Source organism: Lemur catta, chromosome 3 (assembly GCF_020740605.2).
Source record: "Lemur catta isolate mLemCat1 chromosome 3, mLemCat1.pri, whole genome shotgun sequence".
In the NCBI taxonomy this organism is placed as follows: Eukaryota; Metazoa; Chordata; class Mammalia; order Primates; family Lemuridae; genus Lemur; species Lemur catta.
In genome coordinates, this window is record NC_059130.1 from 104,641,510 (window position 1) to 104,669,481 (window position 27,972).

General features: G+C 38.1%; 1 protein-coding gene and 2 non-coding genes across 17 annotated transcripts in view; all 3 read left to right on the forward strand.

Moving 5' to 3' along the window:
• Positions 1-27,972, forward strand: part of PUM1 (pumilio RNA binding family member 1) — a 128,231-nt gene that overhangs the window by 91,409 nt on the left and 8,850 nt on the right. For 7 of the 15 annotated variants that reach the window (XM_045548456.1, XM_045548446.1, XM_045548447.1 and 4 more), the window contains 10 exons: positions 1,520-1,658; positions 3,332-3,475; positions 4,347-4,643; positions 5,744-5,980; positions 16,031-16,298; positions 17,547-17,676; positions 19,995-20,129; positions 23,840-23,977; positions 26,635-26,760; positions 27,569-27,690. In XM_045548456.1, coding sequence (XP_045404412.1) covers positions 1,520-1,658; positions 3,332-3,475; positions 4,347-4,643; positions 5,744-5,980; positions 16,031-16,298; positions 17,547-17,676; positions 19,995-20,129; positions 23,840-23,977; positions 26,635-26,760; positions 27,569-27,690 — 1,736 coding nt within the window. The remainder of the gene's footprint in view (positions 1-1,519; positions 1,659-3,331; positions 3,476-4,346; positions 4,644-5,743; positions 5,981-16,030; positions 16,299-17,546; positions 17,677-19,994; positions 20,130-23,839; positions 23,978-26,634; positions 26,761-27,568; positions 27,691-27,972) is intronic. The other 8 variants (XM_045548459.1, XM_045548445.1, XM_045548448.1 and 5 more) reach the window with 4 other exon arrangements.
• Positions 2,119-2,191, forward strand: LOC123636258. The gene has a single exon (XR_006734450.1). It is a non-coding gene; the product is annotated as a small nucleolar RNA SNORD103/SNORD85 (small nucleolar RNA).
• LOC123636255 lies at positions 21,030-21,114 on the forward strand. The gene has a single exon (XR_006734448.1). It is a non-coding gene; the product is annotated as a small nucleolar RNA SNORD103/SNORD85 (small nucleolar RNA).

Consider the following 27,972-nt stretch of genomic DNA (forward strand, 5'->3'; position numbering starts at 1 on the left):
TCCTGACCTCAAGTGATCCTCCTGCCTTGGCCTCCGAGAGTGTTAGGATTACAGGTGTGAGCCACCTAGCCCAGCCTGAAGTTGGTTAGGTTCTTTAGGTCACTAACAGACATCAATTACATAATGTATTGATAATAGTAGTTATTATCTATTGGTTATTGGTTATTTACTAGGTATCAGGCATTGTGCCTTAAAGACATTATTTCAAGTATTTCTGACAAATCTGCAAGATCACTTGTTGATTCTCACTATTAACGGATAAAAAAATGAGAGATACTCCAGTTAAATTAAGTGTCCACACATCTCTTCTTGCCAGTATGAACAGTGTTCAACTTATACTCATTTAATTAATATTTGATTATTAGTGTTATTTTCTCTTTTGGTTTTTACCAGTGGATCCAAGAATAATCTGTATCCATGTTCTGGACCACGTCTAACTTACAAATAGCAGAGTGCAATTGAAAGTGATCTGATAAGAACTTTGTCCTTGAAAATATTGCAAAAACACCTCATTAGAAACTTCAGTAATTTTAGCCTTGGTCTGTGGGTTTTGTGTTTTTGCTGGCTGGAGTTTATAGATCTTGTGAAAAAGATTCTTCAGATCATATGGAATAATAATGATTACTAACATCTCCCTATTTATGTTTTATTAATAAGAAATAGGTAGTGGCAAAATTGGTATTCTGCAGTGAACTTGACTAATAATCATCTCCATTTAGATGAGCCTCTTTCTAGAGTTTATGAAAGGTGAAATAGAAACAGGTCACAAGCCTGCTAAATCAAATCTGTTGAGCTCATTTGGGCCCTGATAAATAGGAATAGTGTTAAAGGATAAAGAAAATGTTCTTATATTCCATTTTGTGTGTATGTGTGTAAGACCCAATTATATTTAATATGTTAAATATGTGGGTAAGTTAGCCTTCTTTTCTTCACTTTTTGTCAGAGACATTATATAGTATTTATTATCTGCCTTATTTATTAGAATAAAAGCTTCATGAGGGCTGGGGCTTTGTCTCTCTTGTTCATTGATTGCTCTGTCCCACCTGTCCGTGTGTCACATGGTAGGCACTAAATATTTAACAACATTACCTCTTAGTGTGTACTTAATATGTGCCAGACATCATGCTAGGTCTTCTGATTCATCTTTTAACATAATCTTCACAAGAACTTTATGAGGAAGGTGGGATAAAATATTTGATAAATGGATCATTACTTTTATATGCTTTTTGCTGCTTATAAAGGTAGTATGTTTAAACTAAAAATGGTAGAATGAAATTTATTGTATGAAATGTTATTAATTGAATTTCTATCCTAGCAGCCATGCCATATAAAACCATTATAGTGAAAATGTTTTACAATTATTAATTTTTTTATTTTTTGTTTTTCTTACATAGCCCAAGTCATAGAAGCTTATACAATTATTCATTTTTAAAAGTAGTCTCAACTTGAGCACATGGTAGGTCTTAGATACTTCCACTGAGGAGAAAGTAGTTGATTTATTTCTATCTCCCTTTCCTAGGTTCTACGGGGAGGAGCCAGTCAGCGCCCTTTGACTCCAAATCAGAACCAGCAGGGACAGCAAACAGATCCACTAGTGGCAGCTGCAGCAGTGAATTCTGCACTTGCGTTTGGACAAGGTCTGGCTGCAGGCATGCCAGGTGAGGTTTCATTGTTGTTCCCAATACTTTGTGGGGGGAAAATGTCTTCATGTTTGGGATAATAGAGGGGAGAATGGGCAGTGCTTTTTTTTTTTGAGACAGAGTCTCACTTTGTTGCCCGGGCTAGAGTGAGTGCCGTGGCGTCAGCCTAGCTCACAGCAACCTCAAACTCCTGGGCTTAAGCGATCCTCCTGCCTCAGCCTCCAGGGTAGCTGGGACTACAGGCATGCGCCACCATGCCCGGCTAATTTTTTCTATATATATATTTTAGTTGGCCAGATCATTTCTTTCTGTTTTTAGTAGAGACAGGGTCTCGCTCTTGCTCAGGCTGGTCTTGAACTCCTGCCCTTAAGCGATCCACCCACCTCGGCCTCCCAGAGTGCTAGGATTACAGGCGTGAGCCACCACGCCCAGCCCTGGGCAGTGCTTTTATCTCGTTTAGGTTTGTCATGATTTGGAGACTGGCAAGGATGATATACACTTGCCCTCACTTAGACTATAGTTCGTTGATGAGAGCATTGTACTGAGCCAGTCTCAAGTCTAATTAGTTGGACATATGTGAATGTCCACGTAGCTTGGAATATGTGGTTTTTCTGTGGCCACGATGTATTTTCTTCCTCTGGGTTAGTGATAGATGGAGTGGCCAGCTACTTTAATATCACTCCAAGGCTTAGTTTTTATGCGATATTTTTGAACAGCATGATTAGGAAGAAATTGCTGGTATTCCTTGAATATAAGAGTCATCCCTTTCATTTCTAGGATTTCTCCCAAACCAAGTCGAGGTCCTTTTTAGCTGTCTACCTCTGAAATACATGTCTGTATAAATACATCTTGAATATATGTTGTTCTTCATTCATTGTCATCTGATCCTGTGGTTTGTATGGGATTGGATGTAGTTTGATGTTCTTCATTTGCAATAGGTCCTTGTGAGATCTTTGCTTAATTTTATGGACCTTTATTAACTGTGGAGCATAGGCAGATTAGTCCATTTATGAATTCAGTGAAAAACTTGCTTCATTTGTTTTGTTAGTTATTACTAAGCATTTATGTCTTATTAGGAAATCACCTACAGTTTCTCATATGGCTCAAACTAGGGTTTGGGGATTCCATCTCATATAATATTAAAAGATCCTATTAATTGAAGCCTGTCTAGGTTTTTCATGCTAACTTACAGGATATTTGTGCTTATGTTATTATGTGGTATGGAAGTACTATGATTTTTGCAATCATTTGTAGCCTCTGTTATTTGTTTAGTCAAGAAAACATAGAAAAATTGTCAGTGTATGATTGTGGGTGATAACCTTGCTCAGGAGTTTAAAGAGTATAGAAGTATTCCCTATCCCACCAAATTACCTTTCTTAGACTAACAGGTGATAAATAATACTACCCCTTACTGTGTATTTAATACGTGCCAGAAATCATGCTGGATCCTTCACATTTATCTTTTAATCTTCACAAAAACTTTATGAGGCAGGAGGTAATGTTATTATCCATATTTTACAGATAACAAAATGGATGCCCAGAGATTCAGGTCATTCAACTATTTATGTGGTGGAGCAGGATGTAAATCTAGGTCTATCTGATCCCAGGGTTCAGTTTGTTATTATTTGCAATATGCTGGTGCCCACGAGACATTTGCTTATTTCATATATGTGTTGGCTTGATTTTCCTAGGTTATCCAGTCTTGGCTCCTGCTGCTTACTATGACCAAACTGGTGCCCTTGTGGTGAATGCAGGAGCGAGAAATGGTCTTGGAGCTCCTGTTCGACTTGTAGCTCCTGCCCCAGTCATCATTAGTTCCTCAGCTGCACAAGCAGGTAAGCTTACGTCTTAGCGGACTCCTGTCATGGATCTAAAAGAGGTGATTGATGATGTTCTGACAGTATGTTGAAATATGCTTTACTTGTCAATTCTCGGTATAGCAGTGCTACCCTATAATATTTCAAAGAGATATCAGAAGCAATAAATGACCTTGGTGGATTCTGATTTTTCTTGAGGGGCATAGGAAGTTGGATTACTCACACAAAATGGCTCTGTTGGCAAAAGTCCAAGGCTAATTTTACAGAAATCCAAGTCATTATTTTAAGATAATTTGGGGAGGAAGTTGTTTTTTTGGTATAGGGGCAGGGGTGGAGTAAGTGGGAAAGGACAGTGAGAAGTGCCCAGAGCAGTACATGGTTGGGGGAGTAATAGTCTTTGTTTTTTACTTTAAGCTTTATATGGTGGTTTTTGTTTGTTTGTTTGTTTTTAATTAGGAATAATGGAACATTTAGAAGAGAGCAGCATACTAAAATAGCAATTTGAGCAACTTTAGAATATGGATTACATGGTTCTGGGAAAAAAACCTCAACATAGATATTTGTGGAATTTGAAATTTTAGGAAGTAGTTGTATTTAGTGGGTACATTTGATGTTTGTACTCCTTTTAAACTGCAGATTCTTGGAAGCTGCCAGCATAGTGAGTGTGGTCCAGCAGTTATGTTGACTTCAAATTGAAAGTAGAATAGAAAGTAGAAGCTTCACATGCAGGGATCAAAGACAGATTTGTATAGTTTGTTTGTTTTTTTACAAGGTTTATGTCTGTTTTGAAAAGATAGGCAGCATTAAAAGGCTTTTTAAAAAAGGATAAAAATGTACCTTGGACATGTGGCCAATCCCTTTCACAAACAGTTTGCTTTCTTCTTCATAGCTGTTGCAGCAGCCGCAGCTTCAGCAAATGGAGCAGCCGGTGGTCTTGCTGGAACAACAAATGGAGCATTTCGCCCTTTAGGAACCCAGCAGCCTCAGCCCCAGCCGCAGCAGCAGCCTAGTAACAACCTGGCATCCAGTTCTTTTTATGGCAACAACTCTCTGAACAGCAATTCACAGAGCAGCTCCCTCTTCTCCCAGGGCTCTGCCCAGCCTGCCAACACGTCCTTGGGATTTGGAAGTAGCAGTTCTCTCGGCGCCACTCTGGGATCAGCCCTTGGAGGGTTTGGAACAGCAGGTAGAAATCAGACTGATGTGCTGTTAAAACTGAATTTTAATTATTTTTACAATCTTCCTGGAACACTGACAATGCATGGAACCCTGGACAGATACCCTGGACAGGCAGAGCTGCACTAAGCCCCATGGGAATCCAGCCATCCCACATAATCTTTGAGATGATGGACTATTGAAATCCAGTTATATAGTTGGAGTGTATTTCAGGTCCATGCTCATGTTGTTACTTATTTATACTCACATAGTCAATTTGTTTCCGCGATTTGAAAAGCAGGAAAGATTTTTGCAGTCATTGGAAGAATGTGGAGGAACTGTAGAAATATGGATATTAAAAAGTGAGGGAGGAGGACTTACCAAAGATCACAGGGCTGAGGACTCCACGACTGAGACTGAACTGAGTGCTTGGCCTGCAGGCCTTAAAGAATTATGAGTTTTCTCCAGTCTTTTGAGCAGAATTAAGGTGGAAAATTGGGAGGAAGCATATTAGAACAGGGTATTTTTAATGTTTTGATCGAAGAAAAAAGAGCAGGAATATAGTAAGATGTACAATGGGATACTTATACAGATTGTAAGATAATGTGATCCCCAAACAGAAGGGCATGTTTGAAAGAAAGTTTCTTAATTGGAATTGGGGGTAGTAGTAATTCTCGATTGAACCCACTGAGAAAACAGGCTTTCATATATAAAAGTCTAGTGTAGTGGGGCAGCACCCCATTTACAAATCTTTTTTCTGTATTCCATTTTTCTACTAGAACCTTTTTGGTTGATGAAAGGCATTCTTTCTAGTCCATTTTCTTTCACCTTTTTCATAGCTCATGTGGCCGTCAGAGCTTTTTAACCCACCCCATACCATAATATATGACATCAAAGGAAGGTAAATTTGGCATACGTGTGATGGTTTGAACCAAAGTTTCATGTTTACCTGAGCCATGTCCTCTTTATTACTTTATCTGCCCCTAGAACTGCTACATTAACAGTTAGGCTGTCTCTGCTGACAAATATGCAGTGGTAAGGAGTCTGGATCAAGTGTTAGGAACAGGTCACTGGGCTTGTTCTTCGAAGAACAGGCCTGTTCTTATCTGCATTGTTTTAATTCCATTTTAGTTGCAAACTCCAACACTGGCAGTGGCTCCCGCCGTGACTCCCTGACTGGCAGCAGTGACCTTTATAAGAGGACATCGAGCAGCTTGACCCCCATTGGACACAGTTTTTATAACGGCCTTAGCTTTTCCTCCTCTCCTGGACCCGTGGGCATGCCTCTCCCTAGTCAGGGACCAGGACATTCACAGACACCACCTCCTTCCCTCTCTTCACATGGATCCTCTTCAAGCTTAAACCTGGGTAAGAACCATTACTCTAACACCACCTTGAACTCTAGAAATCTTTTGCCACCAATGACATTACAAGTACTCTGCATAAGCAAAGGACAATCCCTTTATCCTAGAAGTGTCCTGGGTGTTCTGTGCCTTCCATAAATACCTCATATTATTCAGGTTGTACCTATAGACAGTATAGCAGTCTAACAGTTTCGGATTTATTAGCATTTGGGTACATTCCCTGTATTTTCACTTCAGCTTTAGTATGAACATTTTATGCTTTGGCTACTTGTATCTTTCATTATAAACACAGTACAGGTTCATTTCAGCAAAGCTGGAAAACACAGAGACAAAAAATTTATTCACCTAGTACGACCACCTAAAATACCCCCATGATTAATATTTTGCCTTATTTCTTTTTGGATTTTCCTGTCCCCTATGTATACATTTAATATCTTGTTTTTTCACATAAAACATTTTATTTAAAAGTTTTTGCCATAGTCTTAAAATTTGTAAATATAAATTCTTAAACCACACAGTATGCTAATGAGTAGATGTATATTTCCCTATTATATATTTAGGTTGTTTTATGTATGGGACTTTTAAAATGTAACCATCTAGATCCTAGAAACTCAGGAGGGAAAAGAGGATGTAAGAATGAAAAAAAATTATATTACCATTTTTGGCAACATTTTCTAAATCTTTCAGGACATGGGAGACAGTTTCTTATCTCAGAAACATGGTGTGTACCCCTCTCCCTCATTTATTTATCACCTTTGAAATGCTGATTATTTCCTAGATGGGGAAAGTTGAATCTTAGAATGACCATATAATGTATCATGCAAGTCAGGACACTTTTGTGGGTGAATAAGGGTACTATTAATAATTACTCTGTGATGATAGGCCTAAATCAGGACTGTCCTGGGGAAGTCAGCATGTATGGTCACTTTTCTTAGAAAATTCTGTTTTTAACTGGCAGGATTAAAAGTGGCTTCATGGACTCAAGACGTGAGGACTGACTAAAAGCAGATAGGATGCTTCCGTTTGGAAAGACAGACTGGGAAGTGATTTAAAAAAAAAAAAAGTTTGAGATGGGTAGGGTAATAGAGTTATTCTAGAATAAGAGTTCTTAAGCATCAAGAACTGAGAGTAGTGAATGTGTATCCTCAAGTTTTATACAGTAAGAACTATAGTTGTAGGATTCATTTTCTCAGGTTATATGTGGACATTACTTTAGAAAAGTTGTAGGGACATTCCTGATTGGTAGGTCCATAATAGATGGATAAGGGAATGGGGTACATTGCACAAGAGTGTTTCCTAGTGACAGAATGCCTGGCACGAGAGACTAGGGGTTAATGCAAAATCAGGAGGGGGATGGATGTGAAAGTCCCAGTTTGATACATGAATAGAAGGAAGGAACTATCATTCATTGACCTGGCATTTACCAGCTAGATTAATGGTTTTGGGTCAACTCTGGAAGGTATAGCTATATCCCTGTGTCTCAGGACTTACATCTTGTCTACATCATTTCAGATTTGAACATATTTCCAGTCAAGCCCTTTTGACTCCAGAGCGTGCAGTTTCAGTGTATGTCCTATCACATGATATTCCCAGGATATCTTGAACCAGTGCCTTATCAGATCCAGAAATATATTACCGTTTAACTTCTTGGTTTAAACATTTGAACTGTGTCATCTCATACTGAGTACTAAACTGCAAAATTTTTTTGTAAAGAGTCAGACAGCGTATACTTTAGGTTTTTGTGGGCCAGATGGCGTCTGTAGTGAATATTCAACTCTGCTATTGAAATGTGAAAGCAACCACAGACAAAATGTAAATGAATGAGTGTGTAGCTATCTTCTAATAAAACTTTATTTACAAAAATAGGTGGTAGGCCAGATTTATTCTGTGGTCTATAGTTTTCCAATTCCTGAACTAAATGCTGTGGCTCTCTGTATGTGAAAATGGAGCTGGAACAGTACTTCCGTGCGTGATGCCTTTCCCGTTTCCAGTGTATCAACAAATTAATGTTAATACTTCTTAATTCATGTATTCCCTGTGAAGTGTGAGTTACTTCTTATTTGCTGCCTGCCTAGTTTTATGTTTAACATATCTTTCCTTTTAAAAAAATCACCTGTTTAAACAATTTTGTGTACATTTGCGCTGGACTTCTTTTGCTGTATGTAGGGCACATTTCCTGAGGAACTTTGTATCTTGATTGGTAGAGCTTTACCAAGCTTGATTGGTAGAGCTTGATTGATAGAGCTCAGTCTGCTTTCTTGAGAAACGGTTCTTCTGTGCCTTAGTCCCAACCTAGAGAAAATAGACATGTTGTACTTGGTTTCTAACAGTGTTCATACAAATGCCTTAGAGACATTTTTGTGCAAGAAGCGTTACTAATTATATATTGAGCCACACCTAATACATTTTCTCTTATTATGATTACTTCACTGCTGCCACTAGCCATCAGTTATTTGATCACGAGCAGCCATACTAGTATTTTTATATTCATTGTGTTGAATATTCAAAAGAGCTCTTTTACACATGGAAACTTAAACTCACTGTGTTTTAATGTATTTCCTAATACCTCATTGCTAGTGAGTGTTTGAATATATATTCCAGCCTATATCTCTGTTGCATCAATGTGGATCTTTTCCCCATCTCATCGTTTTTATGCGTCCAGTAGCCAGATGTCTGTTAGGGTAGTCTTAAAAAAAAAAAAAAAATCAGTGACCCATGCAATAATTTTCCCCATTTATTTAAAAATCACTTATTGAGTGCCTATTTAAGAATCCTCAGTGGTTTTTCCATTAACAATTGTTAAAAGTCCAGACTTTTAAAAAACTTTATTGAATTATATTTCACATATCATAAAACCCACCCATTGTCTAGCACCCATTTCAATGAATTTTAGTAACTTTATGAGTTGTGCAATCGTTAGAAATCCATTTTAGAATATTATCCCATCAGTAAGATTTCTCGTGCCCATTTGCAGTTAATCCCCATTGCTCCCCTCAGCCCCAGTCAGCCACTGATCTATTTTCTGTCTGTAAATCTACATTTTCTGGACATTGCATATAAGTGGAACCATATGATATGTGATCTTTTCTGTCTGGCTTTTGTTCCTTTGCATGTTGAGATTCATCCATGATAAAGTGTGTTAGTAGTGTGTTCCTTTTTATTGTTGAATCGTCTTCCATTTTATGGCTATACCACCTTTTGTCTTCCTATTCACAGCTGACAGACATTTATTGGTTCCAGTTTTGGCTGTTAGAATTAGTGCTACCATGAACATTTGCATGCAAGTCTTTTTGTGGACAAACTTCATTTCTCTAGAAGTAGAATTGTTGGATTGTATGTACGTTTTATGTTAATTTTTTTGAGAAACTGCCAAACTGTTTTGCATATTGGTGTACCATTTTATATTCCTACCAGCAGTTTATAAGGATTCCAGTTTTTCTGCTTCTTCACCAACATTTGTTGTTGTCTGTCTTATTTACTATAACTATTCTAGTGAGCATGAAATGGTAATTCATTGTGGTTTTATTTTCCATTTTCCTGATAACTAATGATGCAGAGTATGTTTTCATATGCTTACTAACCATTTGTTTGTCTTTCAAATGGCTGCTCATTTTTTGCCCATTTTTAAATTTGTTTTTTTTTTTTGTCATCTTATTATTGAGTTATGAGTTACTTGTAGATTCTGGATACAAATCCTTTATCTCCTGGTCTTTTGCTTTTTTTCATTTTTAAAATTATGTCTTTTAAAGTGTGATGGTTTTTTATTTTGATGAGGTCCAGTTTGTTGTGCTTTCTTATCATGCTAAGAAATCTTTGCCAAACTCAAGGTCGTGGAAGATTTTTCTCATGTTTTGTTCTAAAAATTATTATTTTAGCTCTTACATTAAGTCTGTGATCCATTTTGAGTTAATTTTGTGTATTGTGTGAAATCAGAATTCATCCTTTTACATGTGGATATCTAGTTGTTTCAGCACCATTTGCCTTAGCAAATTTTTGTAACTTTCAGTGTCCATCCAGGTCTTGTACTTCTTCTGTTAAATTTCTTCCTGATAGTGTATTTTTTGGATGCTATTGTGAATGGAATTGTGTTCTAGTTTTATTTTTGGATTGATTGTTGGTTGCTTATAGAATACAGTTGATTTTTGCATATTGATCTTGTGACCTTGCTATAGTTGTTTATTAGTAGTTCTGATGGTTTTTGGTGGATTCCTTAGGGTTTCCTATATATAACAACATAATCACCTGAGAATAAAAAAATTTCTAGTCTGTATGCCTTTTATTTCTTTTTGTTGCCTGATTGCACTAGGTAGAACCTCCAATATCAGTTGAACATCCCAAATCCAAGAATCTGGAATCTGAAATGCTGTAAAACCCCAAACTTTTTGAGTGTTGACATGACACTCAAAGGAAACACTCATTGGAGCATTTCAGATTTTCAGATTTGGAATGTTCAACTGGTAAGTATAATGCAAATATTCCAAAATTTGAAAAAGTTCAAAATCTGAAACATTTATGGTCCCAAGCATCTCACTCAGATGAGGGATACTCAGAGTAAAGTGCTCATCTTCTACTGTTAAGTATTATTGTTAGCTTTTAGTAGATGCCCTTTTTTTTTTTTTGGAGAGACAAAGTCTCGCTCTGTTGCCTGGGCTAGAGTACCTGGGCTAGAGTGCCGTGGTGTCAGCCTAGCTCACAGCAACCTCAAACTCCTGGGCTCAAGGCATCTTCCTGCCTCAGCCTCCTGAGTAGCTGGGACTGCAGGCATGTACCAGCACTCCTGGCAGATTTTTTTCTGTATTTTTAGTTGTCTGGCTAATTTCTTTCTATTTTTAGTAGAGACTGGGTCTCACTCTTGCTCAGGCTAGTCTCGCTTGGCCTCTGAGAGTGCTAGGATTACAGGCGTGAGCCACTGCACCTGGCCTAGTAGATGCCCTTTTTAGATTGAAAATATTTCCTTCTATCCCAAGTTTCTTGAGCATTTTTGTTGTTTTATTGTGAATGGGTTTGGGCTTTTGTCAAATGATTTTTATGCATTTATTGCTAATCATGTGGTTTTTAATCCTTTATTCTGTGAATGTACTATGTTATATTAATTGATTTTTGGATGTTAATCCAACCTTGCCTTCCATGGATAAATCCCAGTGGGCCCTGTGAGATTCAGTTTGCTAATATTTTTGTTGAGGATATTTGCATCTGTATTCATGAAGGGTGTGTGTTGTTTTCCTTTCTTGTGATGTGTTTATGTAGCTGGGTATCAGGGTGATGTTGACTTTACAGCATGAATTTGGAAGTGTGCCGCTCCCCTCTATTTTCTGGAAGACTTAGTAGAGTGTTAACATTATTTCTTTCTTTCTTTTTTTTTTTTTTTTGGAGACAGAGTCTCACTCTGTTGCCCGGCTAGAGTGAGTGCCGTGGCGTCAGCCTAGCTCACAGCAACCTCAAACTCCTGGGCTTAAGCAATCCTCCTGCCTCAGCCTCCCAAGTAGCTGGGACTACAGGCATGCGCCACCATGCCCGGCTAATTTTTTCTATATATATTTTTAGTTGGCCAGATAATTTCTATTTTTAGACGGGGTCTCGCTCTTGCTCAGGCTGGTCTCGAACGATCCACCCGCCTCGGCCTCCCAGAGTGCTAAGATTACAGGCGTGAGCCACCGCACCCGGCCAACATTATTTCTTCTTTAAACATTTGATAGAATTCACCAGGTAATCTGTCTTGGCCTGGGTGTATATTTGTGGTAAGATTTTTATTTACTAATTCAGTTTCTTTACATTTTATAGCTCTTGTAGGTTCAGATTTTGTGTTTGTTTCTTCTTGAGTCAATTTTGGTAATTTGTGACTTCCTAGGAATTTGTTCATTTCATCTAAGCTGCCAGGTTTGTTCACATAAAACTTGTAATATTTAATAAGTGAAATCCTTTCTCTCTCAATCTCTCCATCTTTCCCACACATGAATGTGTACATATAAAAGTTTTCGTGTCCCTGAGCAAGTATTTATTTTGTTGGGATTATGTTTTAACATTTCTCAATTTAATAGTAATTTTCCATAATTATTAATAATAGTTAATGTATTATTAACAACTAGATCTATAACTCATTTGTGGTTTATATGTGGGTTAGATGAATCACTTAGGCTCTTACCTGTGACTAAAACATTCATCTCTAATAAATTCTCTCTCATCTCAAAGAGAGTAAGGGATGTATATGTGAGTGTCCCAAAAGTCTGATTCTTAATGGTTTCATGTCCTGTCTGCCCATAGATCTCTCTTCACCCTACATCCATTCCCTCCCCAATTCTTGGAATGCTCCTCCATGCTTATGGTTTTCTGCACTGTCCCCAGGTTGTGCCATTTAAAAACTTAAGCATCAAGAGGTAGCACATACAGTTTGTTAAGTGCATGGTTGACGACCCCCAGGCCTTTTATGTGTCTTGAAAAGAAAAATGGTATGCTTGTTATTCATTCCTATATGAATGAAATACAGTAAAAATGGGCTCAAAAGTTTGTTAATCTGTCCAGGACAAATAAATGTAAGCATTTAGTTTTTTTTTTTTTTTTTAATCGTGATAGAATATCTTCCTAAAATTTATTCTTTCTGTCCTTTATGTTCAGGTTCTATGTGTCTTTAGTCTTTTAGGAAAAGCAAAACTCAAAACACAAAATGCCTTTCTCTGTCCTTGCTTGAGCTGAAGTAGGAGTTTCTAATACTGGTCAGTAACCTACACTAATTGTTTTACCAGTCATGTATGTGACTTGTGATTCTAAATCAAAATGCAGTGTTTTGTGATTTCTCACCTGGTTTTCTGAAAAAGACTTATCATCTGTAAAAATAACCATTTGAAAATTAATATACTTAGAACGTATTATTTTGGTGCACTAAAGATAATCTGTATTAGGTTTATTTTAATTTAGAGGTACCTTGGTGTGATGTTGGGGAGAACTTATTTTTAAAATATTTTGATGAACACTGTTGCTTCTGCCTGTATTAAATACAGAGCCAAGTGTTGGGGACCTTGGGAGTTTTTCTTTAAAGGTGGAAAGGCAGGACTTTGACCATTAGGCATCTATTAGATCTGTGAGTACAAAAAGCAAATAAACAAGAACATTGCACGTAGCAAGAGGATGGAATACTAGATGGCCACTGGCAGAAAACCCTTTTATAGAATTATGTAAAACAACTGAAGCACATAATTTAAATAAAACATTTAACCAGCCTGAGCAAGACCCCGTCTCTACTAAAAATAGAAATAAATTATCTGGACAACTAAAAATATATATAGAAAAAATTAGCCGGGCATGGTGGCACATACCTGTAGTCGCAGCTACTAGGGAGGCTGAGGCAGTGGGATCGCTTAAACCCAGGAGTTTGAGGTTGCTGTGAGCTAGGCTGACGCCAGGGCACTCACTCTAGCCGGGCAACAGAGTGAGACTCTGTCTCAAAAAAAAAAAAAAAAACCATTTAAGCCCTTACTTTCTGTGGAAAGTTGTCAGCCCTATGAAGTCTACCACTGAGAAAATACTGTAGAAAACAGTGAAGTCAGTAACAGGCTCCCTTTGAATCCTTAAGAGAAATGTTCCTTTAAAAAAAATAAAAAAACAGGTATTGTAAGTTTAAACACCTCAGTGCTATAGTGGTTTGCGTACAAGTACATGTAGATGTTCAGACTACCATGAATTGGAAAACACATTTCTGCACATTCTCCATCTACATGAGATTAATTCAACAGATATTTACTGTTGGTCTACTATTTGCCACACATCTTTTCAAAAACAGCCAGAGAACACCAATTTTAAGAAACTTTAAGCGTTGCCTTAATGTTTAAAGAACTATTGCTTGGCCCAAGTAAAATATGTCTGTGAACTGTCAGTTTGCCATTTACAATCTAGTACTTGGGGAAATTTCTTTTCCCTTTCAGAAGCTTGTATATTTCTTCCTTTCTTAATAACAAAAGCTGTGTGTGTGTATGTGTGTGCATTTGTGCCTGTGTAGTACCTATCTGACATCCAAGGAGCCAAAAATCAAAACTTCAGGGTAAGTGTATAGATCTTTATTATAGGCATATTAACAGCTATTCACTCTAGCCCTTTGTCTTAAGCTTAGTCAGCTTGCTTTTGGCCACAGCAACAGAAAACCCAACTAATAGCAGCTTAAACAATAAGTGTGTTTATTGGCTCATGTAACTGGAAGTATAGTGGGAGGGCAGTGTTCAGGGTTGGTTTGTCCTGTCATGAAATATTGTCACCAAGGACAGGGTACCTTTTACTCTGCCTTCACTTTGGTCAGTGACCAGGTTCTTAAAATCCCTTTAAATTGTTTTTAAAACTTGTGTGTTCATACCACTCCTTCTTAGGCACGTTTGTTGCTATTGTCACACTCTCCTAGCACCTGCTGACCTACCTTATTACTGTCTCTTTGCCCATTTCTCCCCAGTCTCAGACAGGTAAGAAAGAATTGTTTCTGTAATAAAGAACAGTCATGGCTACCATTTCTTTTCATATAAACCTCCTTTCTTCCTTTCCTTTAAAACATGTTTTCCATTTGGATTAAGAGATACTGTGAAATTGTGACAAGAATAGCAATGTGTCCTATAGAACAAGAAAACTTGATGTAAAGGAATCTGGAAATGAGTCTTGTGTAATTGCAAGGGCTTTGACCCCTGGAGTCAAGATCCTTGTTTTGGATTCTCGCCATGACAATTTTAGGTTTTGTGTCTTTGGATAACAAACATTTCATCTCTCTGGGACTTAATTTTCTCTTCCATAAGTGAGAACTAAAAACCCCTTTTTCAAAATGCCAGTGAGAATTTGGTAGAAAGTATGTATGAGAAACTTCTAGTACAGAACTAGTCTTAGGATAAAATGATCAGTAAATATTTTTCAAATTTTAAGATGAAGCCGGTTCCTTTTGGTTCGATCACTTTCATTGATCCCAAACTTTTGAAGCTGAGCCCTGGAATTCCGTTAGGTCCAAGGCAGGTATCTTTTTGTTGCTACCATTATACTCCAAACCATTCATTAAAACTCCTGGGAAAGTTTAATAAGCAGTTCATGTTGGGTGACTTTTCTCACGTATTCTGAATTGTTATTCATATAAGCTCTTTGTGGTTTATGTGCTATTTCTTACCTACTTTGCTTTTTTTTTTAAGAGGGGAAAAAACAATTCAAAAAAGGTTATACAGTGCAATCTAAAGTTAACAAAAAGGAATCAGTGTTAAAAAAAATCAAACCATACTCATAATTTATCACGCTGCTTTACATTTTGATAAGCCTTTGGTCATACTTCTGTTTCATCTGTCTAGGGTTTCACAATTACTCACTTGTCATGAGTCAAAACAGCAGTATAAGTGGCATGAAGATTATTGCTACTACATTCATTTTAGGCTGTGTCCCAATAGAAATTGTTAAGAGCTACCCATTTGTGATTAAGAACTCAAAAATCTTCCATTTCCAAGTAGAAGGTTTTTCTGCCCCCTTGTGTTTTTCATCCTTGGCTTGGGATGTCTTAGTGATTTTCACACTTTTATTTAGCAGCAAAATCATTCCTTCAAAGAATGCTTTCTCAGGGGTCCCTTATAATTAAACAGACTAATCTGGATACCTTGAGGTTTTAGGGTGGGTTTCATATGGGACAGTAGGGGTTATTCAAGAATGGAGGGAATCTCCGTGGAACTCACAGTGGAAAACCTCTGAAATCTCAGTGTGTTTTGTATTTTCTGAGTCCTTACTGCTGGTGCTCAGGTGCTGGGTTCACATGGTAGGCATGTTTCTTCCTCTTTTTACTTATTAAGGGCTGTGCTAACTATTCCTTCATTCTTGCTAGCAGTCTGCTAGCAGTTGTAAAGGGGTTCACCTCTCCATCTTTGTGTAAGTTTCCTTCCAGGTTGGTGAGTTGGCTTTATAAAAGTCATGATACTAATAGAATTATCTCAACACAAAAGCAACAGAATTGAAGAAATCAGAGATGATGCAGGCTTTCATGTGTGGGATGCTTTTTCCTTTCTTGAATGAAGTTCGTTAAGAATGGTCTTAAGTTCTTCTGTTCTGTAACCAACAGGAGGACTCACAAACGGCAGTGGGAGATACATTTCTGCTGCTCCAGGCGCTGAAGCCAAGTACCGCAGTGCTAGCAGCGCCTCCAGCCTCTTCAGCCCCAGCAGCACCCTTTTTTCTTCCTCTCGTTTGCGATATGGAATGTCCGATGTCATGCCCTCTGGCAGGAGCAGGCTTTTGGAAGATTTTCGAAACAACCGGTACCCCAATTTACAACTGCGTGAGATTGCTGGACATATAATGGAGTTCTCCCAAGACCAGCATGGGTCCAGGTGAGGACTTGGCTTTGGCACTTAAGGTAACTGAAATCTTAATGCCTTCAGTTCTTTGCTGCAGATAGGTATATACTAAAATAAATTGCCATAAAGTAATTTAAATAAAGCATGCCTCTTGGTATACTTCCCATTATTTATTTCAGAGGGATGTGAGGTGAGGGTCACTGGAAAGACAAGTGTTTGAGAAGAGCCATTGGCAGTCTGGATCACATGCTTAACCTTTTACCTTTGTGAAAGAGTTAGCCCACTGTTTCTGGTTCATAAGCATCTCCAAAAAATTCTACAGTATAAGAAACAGAAACACGAACACAAAGACGTACACACATGCTTGCTACCGTAAGCATTATGAAAAATCTTTTGCTCTGAAAAAGACGTTTTAAAAATATAAGTTTGGATCTTGGTTGCATAAGACAACTCTACCACTTTTCTTTGTTGTTCTACTCTGTGGAAGTGACAGTCTGTGTAGACAGGAGAATAGAAGACAGAATTCAGCTTGGGCTACCCTTCCTGTTTGGCTGCGCCAGTGGGTTCACAGAAGGGGAACCTGGTGCTGGGTATAAAGCAGAATTATGGTGACATCACCCATCCTTCTTTCCCATTTCTCTGTTTCCATTTCTGTTGCTTTCTCTGTGTCCAGTGAAGCAGCTTCTAAAGAACCTACCTCCTCTTTTCAGTTCTGCCAGCTTGCTTCTGGGCAAGGATTTCTCATATTTGGATCGTATAGGCCAGATTCAGAGGCAACACGATTTTCCTGAACTAAAAAAGCCAAACTGAGTAGCTGCTACTTCAGAAGATAATGAATACTATTTTATATGATGAAAATGAGTTAAAGAATAGTAAGGACCATAATCTTTGAGTTCATTGATGTGAGACTGGTTCCTAAAGGCAAATGTCAAGTAGAGTATAGTCTGTGCTATGCCTGCCTCCACTGCCTCCTCCCCACCTCCTGCCACCCCACGCATAAATACAGTTTAGTACGTATGCCTTACTAGAATGCAATGTACTAAAATGTAAATATACCTTCAAAAGTTCAGTTAAGTTTTGAGAATACTTTCTCTTTTTTAGAAATTTTTCCTTTGAGTCCAAGTGATTATATAACATTCAGCTTATTATGTACATATGTATGCTCACATGCAACACTCATACTTAGTTTCAGAACTGATACATTATATAAATTGAGTTGCCCATGTTTACTTTCAAGTCTTTCTTAAATGCAGTGATTGCCCTTTTTACTTTGTATTTCAGATTCATTCAGCTGAAACTAGAGCGTGCCACACCAGCTGAGCGCCAGCTTGTCTTCAATGAAATCCTCCAGGCTGCTTACCAACTAATGGTGGATGTATTTGGAAATTACGTCATTCAGAAGTTCTTTGAAGTAAGCCTTTGTTCTTTCTATCCTTTGACTTCAGAGACTCTCCAGAGCATTTTGATCTTCATTAGCCCTTTTAAGAATAGCGGTCCCATTCCAGTCCTCAAAGTGAAGTGTGTGTGGTCTTTACATTTTAGTGTTTTTCCAGTTCGTAAGCAGCAATCTGTCTATTCTATATGGTTTAAATACCCAGAGAGATGATGCCAGTCTATTTTATTTTTATTCTTATTTCAGCATATTCTGGGGGTATAGAAGTTTAGGTTACGTGTATTGCCTTTGCGCTCCATCCACCCCCCCCCCCCCCCCCCGAGCTTCAAACGTGTCCATCCCACAGACGGTGTGCATCGCACTCATTATGGATGCCAGTCTTTTTTTTTTTTTTTTTTTTTTTTTTTTTTTTTTTTTTTTTTTTTTTTTTTTTTTTTTTTTTTTGAGACAGAGTCTCACTTTGTTGCCCAGGCTAGAGTGAGTGCCGTGGTGTCAGCCTAGCTCACAGCAACCTCAAACTCCTGGGCTTAAGCAATCCTCCTGCCTCAGCCTCCCAAGTAGCTGGGACTACAGGCATGCGCCACCATGGCCGGCTAATTTTTTCTATATATATTTTTAGTTGTCCAGATAATTTCTTTCTATTTTTAGTAGAGACGGGGTCTCACTCAGGCTGGTCTCGAACTCCTGATCTCGAGCGATCCACCCGCCTCGGCCTCCCAGAGGGCTAGGATTACAGGCGTGAGCCACCGCGCTTGGCCTGATGCCAGTCTATTTTTAAATGTTTTTAGAACTGTTATCCCTGTTTAGGACCTAGCATGTTTCTGATTGTTATTATAGTTTCATTAAACATGTTACTTTTGAAGGAATAATCCACGTAAGATAACTTTAGCAGGATCACAATAAAATATTGAGAAAACCGAATTTTTAAAAAATGTTTTCCAGAGAATTGTCTGTGAACACCAACTCCAGTAATTTTCGTCATAAATTAGAGTCACAGGAATTGTTAGATGCTGCTTCTTGGATAGCTGTTTGGCCTTGGTTCCTTATTTTACCTGTTAATTTGAGTAATGTCCATGCTTGTTATCATTGTCTTGAAAAGTATTCATGAGATTATTGAATTAATGTCTGTTTCCTCTATTAAAGTAAAATTTCAGAGAGGCAGTGATTTTTTTTTTTGCTTACAGTTGTAGTCCTGGATCTCTGGTGTTGGCAACCCCAAGTTATAAATCTAGAATGGCATGAAACATTGTGTGAAAAGTCTGGTTTGGGGAGGAAAATACTAGAACTCTGTATATCACCTGACACATAACAAATTTGTAAATGTCTTTTGTTTGATTTGTATGACAATTAAAAAAAATGACTTACAGCCTTTACCTTCTCAACTTTTTTCATGAAGACTTAATGTTCTTTGACCCTGAATTTTCCAGCTATAGACTAAGAAACCAATCTAAATGTGACTGTTACTATTTTTTATTTTAAAATGTCTTTACACTGCCATTTTGTCACACGTGTAAAAACACAGAGCCCTCTAGCTCTGGAGCTAGATGCAGCTTGGGATGGCAGAACATACACTGTGTTATAGCCGTGTGATTTAGGGCAAACTGGAGAACTTCTCTGGACCTTAGTGCCCTTGTGTGAAAAACGAGGTTTGGACAGGCTAATAATTTATAAAGTCTCCTCTGGTCTACTTTAATAATAAAAAGCCAAGAATGGAAAATCATTTGAAGTAGAATTTTAACATTGATTATACTAACTTTTCCCCTCCAGAGTCCGTTGCCTTTATCAAGGACCGTTTCAGTTCCTGGAGTGAGGTAGAACACTAATTCAAAACAGAGTGTCCATATGTACTTTGGCTTAAACTTCACGTAGGTGAAAGAACTTTTCAACCCAGGGGCCTCAGACACCTGAAGTGCAGTAGATATGCTGTAAGAAGTCTTTGCGTCTGCACCAGACATTGTCTAAAGCCCGAAAAAAATAGTGTCTCCCATATATGTTATTCATTTTAGAATAATTATAAGTGTTCTTGTAATAGATTCATTTAATAGTATTAATGAATTTAGACAGCTTTGAGGAATTATATATTTGCTTAGCAGATACTAGTAGTGAACCTGCTACTGTTGGCTATTGGAGAAATTTTTTAACATTAAAAAGCATTTCTCATTATTAGAGGCTGCAAACTAGTGGCTTACAACAAAGGCTCTTGAAAAGGTTTAATCATAGCTAACAGGGCTAAAAGAGGTTATGTCATTGGTTGTTACAAATAATGAATACTTTACTCTCTCTGGTTTCTTTTCCTTCTACCTAAGTAATCGTGTTCACCCACACATTGTGTCTAGTTTGGCAGCCTTGAACAGAAGCTGGCTCTGGCAGAACGAATTCGAGGCCATGTCCTGTCATTGGCATTACAGATGTATGGCTGCCGTGTTATCCAGAAAGCTCTTGAATTTATTCCCTCAGACCAGCAGGTAATTGTAAGTTTCCCCTTTAACTTTTCTCTTGGTGTTTGGTGTTTCTCCATGGTACATGTAGTGAACGCTATAAATCTGTCAGTCTTCAGTTTTCTTTTATAGTTTTACTTTGGTGCTTATGGCTGCTTTTCTGTGCATGGCAAGCATGAACTGTGCAGTTAATTTTGTAATTTTATAGTCAGTCAAGTGCTTTTTGTTAAAACCAGTGGTTTTCAACACTCTTCCCTTTGACTAGAACTTAGCCTTTAGTAGGTGCAATTTTATACGTGGATCTTTTTGTTTGCCAAGAATTAAAGCAGATAAAATGTTAATAAGTTGTCATTTTCTTCTACCTGAACTGAGCATTCCAACAAACCAAACTTTGTTCCAATGTACCTTTCATTTTCCTTCACCACCCCCACACCTTGTTCTTTCACCAACGTTTACTGAACAAGGGCCTGCCCAGTGCAGAGTATGGCCTGGCACATGGACCTGAAGCCCACTCTGTGCCAGACACCAGCAGTGCACAGACATTACTAAGACCTGATCCTACCCACAGAGCACAGTTTGGTGGGGAAGATCAGGGAAGGCAGTGGAGAGCACTGAGAGGGGACCCTCAACCTGCCCAGAGTCCCAGAGGGACAGCTTTGCAGGAAAAGACAAGGTTAAAGAGGAGTTAGGGCCAAGGGGACAGAACCCACTTAATGAGACCCATGGCTTCAGGAATAGTCATGGAGCAAGTCCAGCCAGCACTGCACAGACCACAGAGCCCAGGAAGCAAAACAGGCCCACAGGCAGGGTATGCTGCAGCTGTGTTTGTGCTAGGCAGTGCCACGAGCCTGGAGGTGCTTCTTATCTGAACCTTCAGCTTTTGGGCCCTGAGCTCACTCAGCCCTTCTCCCTTGAGGGGTTGGTCGGCCCCTGTCTGGCAGTGATGACCCACTTGCCCTCACTGAGAACAAAGTTCGATAATGAGAATCTTTGTTATGGACTCAAGTTCTGAGCCAGACAAGACACCCATCCCTCTGATTCATCGTAAACCAAACTACTGCCCTGGTGTTGGTGATGGCAGTTGAAGGCTGGGGGAGTCTAAAGTCCTTAAAGTTGTGAGTTTCATAGATATGTGGGTCAAGATGCTGGTGAAGCACAGGGAATGTTGGAGACACACAGTAGGTTTCATGTTCATTCATTCAGTGCTCAGTACTGTTAGACATGCAGCATTAATAAGAAAGTGTTGTTTATAAGTAACTATAAGCAGATGTGAAGGTATTTTTATTTTTCTTATAATGTTTAGATCATTATCAATTTAAATTTTTCCTGAGATTTTCATATATAGTTAAATTTTGCCTCTGTAATTTTCTTTGTTCTTTTAAATACGGTCATTTCTGCCTGTTTTCTCGACTGGGATGCCCACTTGCCTAAAGAAAGCAGAAGTATGACAGTTTCTCATACATTTTCCCCATCTTTGCCTTCTCCCATGATGTGGTGAAGTGTTGAGTTTTGTCTTTGACTTTTCAAATTGTACTGTGTTCTAATTGATTGGCCACATCATAATAAATTTTTTTAAGAACTAACCTCTTTTCTTTCCCTCCACACTCTGTTGTTCTTTTCTATCTTATATTTCTGTGTGTCTTTTTTTGTGGTCATGTGGTGTCTTGTTCTGGGCCTGAACTACTCTTCCTGCTATGGGTAATTTACTGTTTTCTTGATGCAAATTTATTATTTAAGGGGCAGTTAACTTATCTTCAGTGAAATTTTTACTTCTTTTGCATCAAGAAAATATTTAGGGAAGCCATCTCCCCTTCATTTTCTTTGTAGTGTTCCTTGCCTTTATATCAGCGTCATTCTCTAGTTATCATTCCCGTAATTACATTTCCGGAGAAAACTATCCTCTTCTGACATCTGACTGATTGCTTTAGGAAACTTTTACAGTGTCTTTTAGCTTTTGCTTCTTTAGTTCCTGGCATTATAATCTTTAATTTCTTTAATGAGATGATATCTTAGTTACTTTGACATGTTCAGGGATTTAAGACATTACATTCATTAACATTACTATTTTAAAGTGGCGGTGGTCTTCTAACATAAATACAGAGTCAGCACAGTGGAGCTAATATACAGAGATTGGAGACAGCAAGGAAATTGGGCAGCAAGTACTAGGGCACATCCATGGTACAGGCATTTAACTTTAAGATACCCAAGACCTGAGGCAATGAGTTCTGGGGAAGGGCTTTGGTCAGAATCCTAGTGTTCTCGTTCTATATTCCCTGTCATCTTCACCCATTTCCTACGCACACACAAACCCTCAGTTTCTGGCTATTTGTCAAGGAAAAGAGAATAGATGTTGGAGTCACAGCCTGGGCTAGAATTCTGATTTTTGTCACTTTCTATCTGTAGTTTTAAATATGTGATTAACCCCTCTTAGTCTCAGTTTTTTCATAGGTATGAGTAGAGGCAGTGTACAGGAGAATACATAGTTAACAGCTCTGTTTGCTGACACACTGATTTAATGTATGGTGGAGACAGATTGCTTGGATTTGAATCTACGTCTGTGACTTTGAAAAAGTCTTGGTTTCCCTGTCTGTGACAGTTTCTCCACTCCTTAGGATTGTTAGGAGAATTCAGTGAATTAAAACATGTTAAGCACTTTAGAGGTATGCCTTACTTAGGGTAAACACTAGGTTTTTTGTTTTTGTTGTTTTTAATTTTTGGAGACAGAAAGAATCTCACTTTGTTGCTCTGGGTAGAGTACAGAGGTGTCATCATAGCTCACTGCAATCTCAAACTCCTGGGCTCAAGCAATCCTCCGCCTCAGCCCTCCTGAGTAGTTGGTACTATAGGTATGCTCCATGATGCCTGGTCAAGGCCCCCCCCCCCCCCCCCCCCCGAGATGGGGTCTCGCTCTTGCTCAGGCTGATCCTGAACTCCTGAGCTCAAGCAAATCCTCTTGCCTCAGCCTCCCAGAGTGCTAGGATTACAGGCATGAGCCACCATGCCCGGCCTAAACCCTAGATTAACTACTATCATGATTAATAATACATACCTCATAGGGTTGTCATAATAAAAACATGATGTATGTGAAATTCTTTAATACAGTGTACAAATAGTATCCAACACAGTTATTTTTACTTTACAATGGTTTGAAAGCAATATACCTTCAGTAGAAACTGTACTTTGAATTTTGCATTTTGATCTTTTTTTTTTTATTATAAATAGGCCATGTGTTAGATGATTTTGTCCAACTGTAGGCTAATATACATGTTCTGAGCACATTAAAGTAGGCTAGGCTAAAGCTATGATTTTTGATAGGTATATTAAATGGATTTTTGATTTCCGATATTTTCAACTCACAGTGGGTTTATTGGGATGTAATCCCATTGTAAATTAAGGAGCATCTATACTTGATAATGGGCTTCTTTCTATTATATTTGAAGATGTCTGTAAGTTTTTAAAGCTCCAAGAGGTCTTTTACAAGTTAGAGATCCTTTTGGGTACTGCTTACTGTTGTGGTAAATTTGTTGTAAATTTTACTGTATAGTATTAATAAATTGCTAACGCATGAAAAAACTCAAGTCCTCACTTGTTCCACATTGTCATTGTGCCACAGTTAAGTTGTTCCACTTTCATTATCACAGATTCCCTGTTCGGTGCTTTTGTGTTTGATAAGGAGAACATCAACTGTCCAGGTGTTTGCTTGCTGTGATTCTGGGGATGCTTTCTTCCTTTGTTTCCTATAGAACGAGATGGTTCGGGAGCTAGATGGCCACGTCTTGAAGTGTGTGAAAGACCAAAATGGCAATCATGTGGTTCAGAAATGTATTGAATGTGTACAGCCCCAGTCTTTGCAGTTTATCATCGATGCGTTTAAAGGGCAGGTAAGTGACTTAGGAAAGAAATAATGGAAAATAATTGATAATTATTTCCTTTGTGAGGAGAGAACAGAGTAAGATTTGTGGCATGTGTTCTCAACATGCTCAATATATTTTAGACTGCAGTAAAAAGCAATCCTCAGGCCGGGCGCGGTGGCTCACGCCTGTAATCCTAGCACTCTGGGAAGCCAAGGTGGGTGGATTGCTCAAGGTCAGGAGTCCGAGACCAGCCTGAGCAAGAGTGAGACCCCGTCTCTACTAAAAATAGAAAGAAATTATCTGGCCAACTAAAAATATATATAGAAAAAATTAGCTGGGCATGGTGGTGCATGCCTGTAGTCCCAGCTACTCGGGAGGATGAGGCAGGAGGATCACTTAAGCCCAGAAGTTTGAGGTTGCTGTGAGCTAGGCTGACGCCACGGCACTCACTCTAGCCCGGGCAAGAGAGCGAGACTCTGTCTCAAAAAAAAAAAAGCAATCCTCTGTAGTGGTGTCAAGTCTCTAGCTCTGTGTTGCCAAGTCTCTTCCCTTAACCATCCGTGGGCCTTCTCTCCATCATTAATGCAGGTATCTGTTCACGTTGACATGAAACACTGTCAGTCAGAGTTATTAAGATGAAATCTCATATTTGAAGAATAAATTTTTTCCCATGGTTAAGTGCTATTCTGATAATTTAAGGTTTTTATCGCTTCTTAAAATTCAGGTCTTTTATAGGTCATGTGTTAATGTACTTTTAAAATAACAAGGTACTTTTTGCTTAATTTTTTTGGAGGGGATGTGGGTTGGATTAGTTTGAACTGTATTAAGTGGCCACATAACCAGAGATAGCTTCTAATTTCTCCTGTTTACCTGTATGTCCGAAGTCTTTTCTTAGTTACAGCTTCCAAGCATAGTTTTTACTTTTATATGCCTTGGTTTTTCCAGAATTTCCTCTGAATTGGCTATAGTTTTTAATTTCTTTTGTTCAAAAAACAGTGTCTTCACACCTTCCTAAATTGGGTGAGACAGGAGATTAAAACATATCCCCTTCTTAGGTGTCTGAAATTGGGTCTTTTTTTTAGAAAGGGGTAAAAATGGGAAAAAGCAGATTTTCAGGTGTCAGTTGTGTACTGCTAAGCCTAGATTAAAATGTGTGATTTAGAGTTCCTTGGGTTTTGCCATTTCCTCAATTACGAAAATGGTTATGTGGATTACAGACAGCATCCCAGGTGGTTATTGGGAGTTTCTGAGTTAATTTAAAAAGGGTAGGTCTGTTTACTTTAAAATTAAGATGTTACATTTATGGAAATACATAAGTAAAAAAGGTAAAACAGGCCACCAGGAGAGAATATTTTCAAGATGAAACTGTCAAAGAATTGATAACTAGAATATATAAAGAACCTCTGTAATCAAAAAGAACAATACAACATGATGCAAAAATGGAACCGAAAACATGAATTAACATTTCAGAAGAGAAACACAAATTGCCAGAAGACATTTGAAAAAAATACTGAATTCCATTAGTATCAAGAAAATGCAAAATGAAGCCACAAATGATAGACCATTTTCTATCCATTGGTTGCTGTGTGCTGGCGGGAATGTGGCATCTGATACACAGCCATTTTTGAAAATAATTTAATATTGTCTTTCAAATTTCAACGTTTATATTTTTTGTGATCTAGCCTTCCTATCCTAGGTTTATACCTGGTGAAACATCTGTGCCGGTATACGATGAGACTTTATTTAGACATGTTTAAAACACCATTATTCCCCTAATAGGAAAAGACTAAGCAATCCAGATGTCCATAAGCAAGGGATTGGATTTTTTAAAAAATCTTATGTACTCAGCCAACAGCTTTCTATACACCTATACAGAATAAACTACAGAAATCCATAGTATTTTAGGTGAATATTGGAAACATAATATTGGGTGAAATGAATCAAGTTGCTCTAGACTACCAGTGTAACATTTTTGTAAAGCTGAACTCTAGTAGAATCATACAGTCTACTGTGTAAGTATACAGTTGTAAATGTAAAGCTACATACATCAAATCATGTGTAAAGCGTTCAGTGTAGTGACTGACACTTGGTCAGCATCCAGTAAGTGTCAGCTGTTGTTACTGTTCTTCCTCTTCTTCTTAAGTACAGATCTCAGGTATGTGTCATTCAGCTAGGAAGGGCAATGTCAAGATGGGATCGCCTGTGTGCTTTTCTGTTGCTCCAAACCCAACAAAAGAGGAAGCTTTTCTTATTGCTGAAAAACACCACAATTAAATTCAGAACATCTCATTGTTCTGCATTGTGTTATTGTGGCCATGTGAAAGCATTCAGGATTTGATCCTCGTCTTTCCATTTTCTATTTTTAACCCTATCCTTTGGAGAGGCTGTCAGTTGACACTCTTAACTGTGTTTTTGATGACCTTGACCAATTCCCTCTTTCCTTTTAGGCTTTTTAGAAAAGTCCTTTTTGGCTCTGAATGTATGCACATCTGTGGATTCCCAGAATAGTTAAGCAATGGGTTTATTTACACACACACACACATCCCCTTATTATTTGTAAAGAGAACTTAAATGCCATTAAGTTCATTTTTGAAGTTCAGTGGGATAATATATATAAACAATACTGAGGCGTTGAAAGTGGCAACTGTCATTTTTGCCTTTCTTTTTGTATTTGTCTGCCCTAGGTCTTTGCTTTGTCCACGCATCCTTATGGCTGCCGGGTGATTCAGAGAATCCTGGAGCACTGTCTACCTGACCAGACACTCCCTATTTTAGAGGAGCTTCACCAGCACACAGAGCAACTTGTACAGGTAGTGGACTTGCCAGTCGGTGAACAGCAAACACCTGTGGGCTCGTGCAGGCCACAGTTGGTGTGTTTGTCAGCATAGATTCCAGAAGAGTTTAATGTGTTTAAAATGCCCATTGAATCTTTGTGCATGATTTCATTCATAGCAGCCTTGTTTATGCTTTATGAAAAATGAATAGATCCCTGGTCTTGGAGTCAGAAGATCTGGCTTCCAGAACTGTCATGGACTAGCTATGTCATCTTAGGTAGGCCATTTAATCCCTTTGGGTCTCAGTTGATGGCATTGTCAAATGAACTAAGTGGATTGATTGGTTGGTTTGTTTTCCTTCCACCTTTCTGGCTTTGATACTTTTTCTGTTTTTACCACTGATTAAATAATTAGATATGGCAGTTTTGTTGGTCATGAATGTTTCCAGTTTTTCTCTGTTATAGATAGATAGATGCAGTGAATCGTTTGTGCATATGTTTGAAAAAAAAATAACTTTATTCCCATAATGCCCCCCTTAAATAAAACATGCCTACTTTATTTGTATTACTTTTTTTATAGTAATTTATGAAGACCCAAACTAAGATTTTTGGGTATAAACATGTATAGAAATATTCCATTGTTTAGTAATAATAATATGTTCCTGTTTTGTAATAAGAAATTGTTACTACCTATCCATTTAGAAAATTGTTGTGTGTTCCTTAGTGTTCAGATAAGCTGTCATGATGCTAAAAGAAAGATAAGTGTTAATTAGATGTTAGTTCTTACATAACCCACGGAATTGGTTTTTACATAAATTTTATTTCTATTGTCACTTCTCAAACAGGATCAATATGGAAATTATGTAATCCAGCATGTATTGGAGCATGGTCGTCCTGAGGACAAAAGCAAAATTGTAGCAGAAATCCGAGGCAATGTACTTGTATTGAGTCAGCACAAATTTGCAAGGTACGTCCTTTGAGTTTCACGGACTGTTTCCCAGAAAAGAGGATAAGTAGTATTTCAGCTATAGAGAGAAAAATTGAATTGTCATTCTTTTCTTTTTTTAAATATTTATTATTTTTAAAAGTATACATAGCTTGTAAAGTCAAATAGTTCTACTACAAGGTATCAACCATTCGAAGTCCCTTAGTGGGCTTCTTATTCCTCTAGAGTCAGTCACTTTGAAATATGGGGAATATATTTCTAAAGAATATAAGTATTGCACTTTGGCAAACTGAATTTATTTTA